The sequence below is a fragment of the Vombatus ursinus genome, unplaced genomic scaffold, assembly GCF_900497805.2.
Source record: "Vombatus ursinus unplaced genomic scaffold, bare-nosed wombat genome assembly UNPS02015175.1, whole genome shotgun sequence".
In the NCBI taxonomy this organism is placed as follows: domain Eukaryota; kingdom Metazoa; phylum Chordata; class Mammalia; order Diprotodontia; family Vombatidae; genus Vombatus; species Vombatus ursinus.
The window spans coordinates 25,312,710-25,319,033 of NW_020954953.1; the positions used below are offsets into that span (position 1 = coordinate 25,312,710).

At 36.0% G+C, this 6,324-nt stretch overlaps 1 protein-coding gene across 1 annotated transcript in view; it reads right to left on the reverse strand.

Moving 5' to 3' along the window:
• LOC114031408 (E3 ubiquitin-protein ligase parkin-like) overlaps positions 1-6,324 on the reverse strand; it is a 1,837,436-nt gene that overhangs the window by 1,470,738 nt on the left and 360,374 nt on the right. Inside the window, exon 2 of the mRNA XM_027846470.1 lies at positions 4,245-4,408. Within this exon, the coding sequence (XP_027702271.1) occupies positions 4,245-4,408 (164 nt within the window). The remainder of the gene's footprint in view (positions 1-4,244; positions 4,409-6,324) is intronic.

A 6,324-nucleotide genomic window follows, 5' to 3' on the forward strand; every position in this document is an offset into this window, starting at 1 on the left:
GTGTGTGTGTGTGTGTGTGTGTGTGTGTGTGTGTGTGTGTGTGTGTGTGTGTGTGACCTGTTCAGGTCTGTTTGGAATAAATGACCTTCCAATGAACTTGAGGATTTATTAATTCCATTCAATTGTGAAATGTAGATTATTTAAAATTTGAAAAAAGTAGATTTGGCATGTCAGTTACAGATTATTTCTCTGATTCCTCCAACTTTTGTTAATAAAATTTAAAAGTACACAAAGATTTTATACATTTCTTAGTCTCAGGTTTTACAGTACAAACAATCTTAGAAGAAAGGAGCAGAAATTAGTTTATTCCATTCCTGTGCATCTCTTTGTATAATAGATGAGTTCCTGGACACTCCTATGTAAATAGTTATCAATTGGTTTTAGACAAGAGAGCGAGAATATTAAAGGTGTTTTCAGAGGTAAATTCTTTTGAAAAGGGAAAAATTTCTGGAATTCCTGGAAAATGATTTCCTAATTTTTCAAGTTCATTTCTTTTTTTTTTTAACAAAGGAAGGCATTCATTTTGACAGTTCCATTATTATATCCATATTACAAGGATTTTCCATGCTATGGCATTCACCTCCATATTCCTGCTATAGCTAAATAAAATTTGTTCAGATGAAATCATCCATAATACATGAGTTTGTGCATTCTTGTCCATTTGGGGCAAATATTCTCATATTTTTGCAATGTGGAATGTTAATTAATAGAATCTATCTTTTTTATTCTTCAAAATATCATATAAATGATTTGATGGTTTAGTCAGGGAATGAGTAATCATTTGGATTAGTCCTAAGAGCCATGAGTCAGCTCATGAGAGCTGATCGTTAAGTTTCCAATGTGAGCATTTACACCTTGGAAACCAAAAAATACTAAACGGGTTTGATTAATTGCTTTATCAGTTGTCTAGACTTAAGAAAGCTATGGATAAGATGCTAATGATGCAAATGAAACTTGAAAATGTGAAGCGTACACATTCCCCCCCAGCCAGTTGTTAAATATTTACCAACATGCCACTTCTAAGAACTCTTTCATGTTCACTGACCTGAGTAACAAGAGTCAAGAAACACTATTTACAAAAAAAGTAATAAAAACTCACCCATCAACATTTTAAAAAATCTGTCAAATATTAACAATATTTGATATTTTATTCAAATAAAGATACTGCAGAAAAGGCATGGGACTTAGGGCAATGCTCCCTAATTCTCCCATTAGCACCTTCATATTTTTGATTATATACAAATACTGAGTATTTAAATCTTTATGCCTTAGCACTGGGAAGTTAGTTAACAATACAAGGTGCCCCTTCTAATTAAACAATGGATTCTTTTGTTAATAAAACTTGAAAAAAATATAGCAACTCTGATTTCCTTCAAGTACGGTAAAAATAAGATTCTCTGTATAGCATCACTTTTTCTTAAAATAGGGAAAATCTATAGTTTAAAAAAATAAATACCAAAAAATGTGTTTAAGTCTCTAAAGCCCAAAATGATTTCCTTTTTCTTAAACAGGAAAAAAGCCATATTATTCGTGTTCAATTTAATATTTAAATGTTCAGTGAACATTTTTGAATTGTTTTGCAACTGTATATAAATAATTCTATAATATATAATTCTATTAGCAAAAACTGGAATATTTTAAAAGATTTGGATCTTATATACTGAGTGTCCCAAAATACTTAACTGCAGTTTTAAGCTAAGCTATACCCTAGACAGATAGAGTTTTCCAATACTTCAAAGTAACATAGTAATTCGATAAAAATGTGTTTGCTGCTGTTCTTTGAGCCTATAAAAGTATTCTTAGGTTTCCTTTCCTGTAATCATCCCATATTATTCTAGCAACTCTCTTAAAACAACTCAATTTATAATCTTTGACTTTCTTTCCTTAAATTCATTGGCCTACAAGGAGGATGCTCAAACACCTAGAAAATCCGCCCAATTTGATGTGGTATATCTAAAGTTAAGGGGAAAGCAACTTCAAAAAAAAAAAACCAGAAAGAATCTGAAATGTTGTGTTACATTGAAAGTGAAATTGGAGTTGAGATTTCTACTGGAATCATACCATAAAAAAATTAATAGTTCTATAGTGCCTAACAGGGTACTTATCTAACCCTTTTAGGTAAACACTATACACTTGCTTTGAATAGTGAAGCATACACTGGGAGAAATGAATGGGATGATGTTTAATAAATTCTTCAGAATACTATTACATATTTTAGGCAGCAAAATCTGTGGGGATAAGGAAATTGATTGTGATAAAGGTTAAATTAGATAATATTTGTAAAGTGCTTAACACAGTGCCTGGCTCATAGTAGGTGCTATGTAAAAATGTTAACTATAATGATGATGTGATAAAAATGCCTAAAATAATGGTTCTAAGAATTTAAAAGATATTTTATAAAGCTCAAATGTTGGCTCAAATGTCTTGTTATCCCCTTAAACCTCTTCTTCTGAAACCATTTTGATTCTTTTGTTTAAATTTTATGTTTCTGAGACACCCTTACCCTCCAATCTATCTGAATCTTTTTCATTTAAGACTACCAAAGCAGTCATAATACCATATATTAATAGCCTGGATCTCTCCCAACTTTCTTCTCACGCCAAGGAAATTTCTTTACCAGTCTCCTTCAGAGTACACGTTTGCATCCTGATCCAACTTCCTAGAAATTTTTTTAAGGGAGTAAAATAGCTCAATGTTTTAGTGGGGGAAAGATTCCTAAATTAATAATATATGTTAGCATATTCCAAATCAACTTATCAAGATCTATGCATATTCAAGTATATTAAGACAAAACTGGCTGATGACTATTTTACATCATTAGCCTGAATAGGGTTTTATATTCACCCTGCAACAAACTGACAATTACTAACACCTGAAAAATCTAGCTTTAGGTGGTTGTTTTATGATCAACTGGTCGGAAAAGAAAGGCTCTTATATTTAAGGGCTTGGCATACAGAGCAAAAAAAAAAAAAAACTTTTTTAGTTGACTGGGTAAAAAGACATGCAATCCTTTTTTTTTTTTAAAGCACATGCACTTTGCCTGATAAAAACAAATTGCCTAAAAGCTAAGCACAGCAGTTTGTGCACAATGAATATGTACATCAACAGTAGCAGCAGGAGAGACACCAAAGAATGACAAGAATGATTTACATTTCTATAGTTTCTTTTGTGTACCCTAACTCCCTAAAGCATCTTACAAAGCAATAAATATCATAAGTGAGAAGAGGCAGTGATAGGATATCAATACAAGGAGTGATTGTGCAGCCAGACACAGCAGCCCTTCTGTGCTCAGCAGTATCCTCCTCCCCATCACCCCCCAACAGCTGTAAACATGAGTGTCAATTAATCTGTGCTGGTTAAGAAAGAAAAAGGGAAAAAAAAGGAGGAAGGAGGGGCTCAACCACCTGCAGAATGCATTTAGCCTCTAAAGCTTTTTACACCATCAACTATTTACCAATCTCTAAATATCCCTCAAAGTAATCTTTGTGGTTCAGGTAACCAGCTGTTTCTGCAACCCAAGCCTCAGAACTAAGAAGATTGTCTTTGGAATGAACTACAAAGGTGAGAAAGAAAAGAGTTTTTCAATGCTGTGGGTAGAAGTTGGGTATGACAGCGACAAAGGCCTGGGTTCCTCTCTTTTCATGGTTTCTGCGATGAATCCCAAGAAATAATGGAAATCATAGAAGTGAAACAAATCTCGCTGTGCCCAAATCTCCCTTGTCCAACCTGAATTCAGACTACAAGTGTGAGGATCCCAAGTCTCATTGGCTGTGGTGAATAATTTCCCCAACATGTCCTCCACTCAAAAAACGGGCCTGTCACTATCCTCCAGGGGTCACAGTTGGGTTACAAATTCCATGTGATGGTGCCTGAGCAGCCTGATTTGGAACAATTTATTCACATCCTTCTTCATTAAGATTCAAATGGAATAAGTAAGGTAGAAATTGAACAGACACAGAAATTGTGCATAGCTTGCTCCTGTAGTCAGTAAACATTTATTCACTAAGCACAGCTCATGTATTCTCTCTCACTCATATTCGTTCTTCCTATCCTTCCTGCTTGCTGTTTTAATGCATAATTAAGAAGGTCAGAATTAATGAAGCAGTATGGAGTAAAGTTCAAGGAATCCCCAGGCACTATTTATTCTATTAGATCTCAGGCATGAATGTCAGATTGGCAGCATGAGAGGTAAGAGCAGTGGGGCTGGCAGCATCCCAGCAACGAATCCACAAGGGGAGACTTACCTGCAGAGTCAAGTCATTCCTAAGCTCCTTCCCCGCAAAAATCACATGCAACTGGTCAGCTGGAACCCCCTGTCGCTTAGCAACTACCTCCTTGAGCTGGAAGATGCTGGTGTCTGCATCGACCTCCACGGGGAAACCATGGCTGGAGTTGAACCTAACAAACACTGGCCAAGAAATTGGAAGGGAGAAAAAAAGTGAGCATTTTCCCCAAAATTGTTTTTAGTAAGAATCGTTTCTAAAACCTTGATTCCCAATCCAATGGTATAAGGTGCTTTTCACTTTAAAACTGAACTTTAATGATATAGTGGACCAGAAAAGGGAATCTCAACATGGGATTTTTTCCTATTATTAATCAATGACCTTAGAACCCAAATTGTATGTTCCTTTTTACATTCAAAATAGAAAATTACTGGGCCAAGCAAAATACTTGGGATGAATTTTAAGACCATCACTAGATTATTAAATGGATCTTGAACTTGACATGGATGTACAAACTCACATATAACACCTGGTCAACATGGCAAAGAGGCAGAAACTAAAGATAATTGTGTCTTTAAAATCAAGAATCTCATAATTCATTTGAATTCCTACAATTCATGTGTGATTCACAATAAAATCAATGTTTTTTTCACCAAACTGTAATCACCAAAAATACAGCCCCTCATGGAGCCTTTCTTAATGTCGAATGGAGCAACTGCATGAGTCTTATTGAAGAAGAAATGAAAGACGTTGCTAATGGTAGACAGGAATTCAGGAAGTTAGCCAAAGCTCTGCAAATTCTTTTTCTTTACTCAAAATCGAAACAAAATAAAACAATGACAAAAAGACTCCTTCTCCTTTGATCCCATCCAAATTTCCCTTTCTAGGCTTATCTTCCATAAATGCTCCTTCACTTTCTCTACTGGCCAATCAAACTTGGTTAATCACTATTTTTCAAACAAAAATCACACTTTCTTGCTGCCACAGATCAGATTACTGGCTTGTCCTTATAATCTGTCATGCCAGATTAGTGTGAAATTGGGGTAGCATTCTTTAAAAAAAATATTCTGGGCTAGGGGAGGCACAGCCACTATGGCAGAGTAAGGAAGCAGCTGAGCTCTCTTAACATTCCTCTCCAAGTAACTTTAAAATAATGCCTCCAATTGAACTCTGGAGTGGCAGAGTCAACAAGATCAGGGTGGTCATTTTCCTAGCCCAAGACAATTTAGGAGGTTCAAAGGAGAGATTTATGACACACAGGTGGTTGTGAAAAAAGCAGCAGCAGCTTCAGGAGCTCTCAAGCCAGAGGGGGCAAAGGGGCCTGGGAACTTGTCAGAAAGAGAATATAGGGGAGCCCTGTGCTAGCGCTAGATGCAGAACCAGACACTTTGGCAAATCCATTGCCTATATCCTCTCCTGGGTCATAGTTCTAAGGAAGAGAGGAATACTCTTAGTCAAGAGGGAAAAGAACCCCTGAGGGTCAGTATGAATTGCAATCTCAAGGGATCAGAGACACTTCCTGGGTAAGGATCTTAGTGCAGACCAGGTGATCACTGACCACACCTCACCATAGATCACACCACTTAGGAAGCACAAAGTCAAAACAAATGGCCTGGAAAATCGATGAAGCAGAGATAATTTAAGAATGATTGGAATACCTGAAAGCCATGATCAAAGAAAGAGCCTAAGCATCATAGTTCAAGAAATTATCAAAGAAAACTGCCCCAAATCCTCATAGGGGTGGGGAACCTGTGGCCTTCTAGGTCCTCAGGTGTGGCCTTTTACCTGAGTCCAAGTTTTACAGAATAAATCCCTTAATTAAGGGGATTTTTTTCTGTGAAGTTTGGATTCAGTCAAAGGGGTTGGAGCAGAATCTATTAGGCTTTTTTTTTTTTTTTGCAACATAGGTAATATTGGAATATGTTTTGCTTGACTTCACATGTAGAACTCATACAAAATTGCTTGTCTTCTCAATGAGTAGGGGAGAGAAGGGAGGGAGAGAATCTGTATTCAAAATTGTAAAAAAATGAATGTTAAAAAATGTATGTATATACATATATTTCCCCCCTGGCCTTTCCTTTGCAAGTTGTATGCAAGTTGT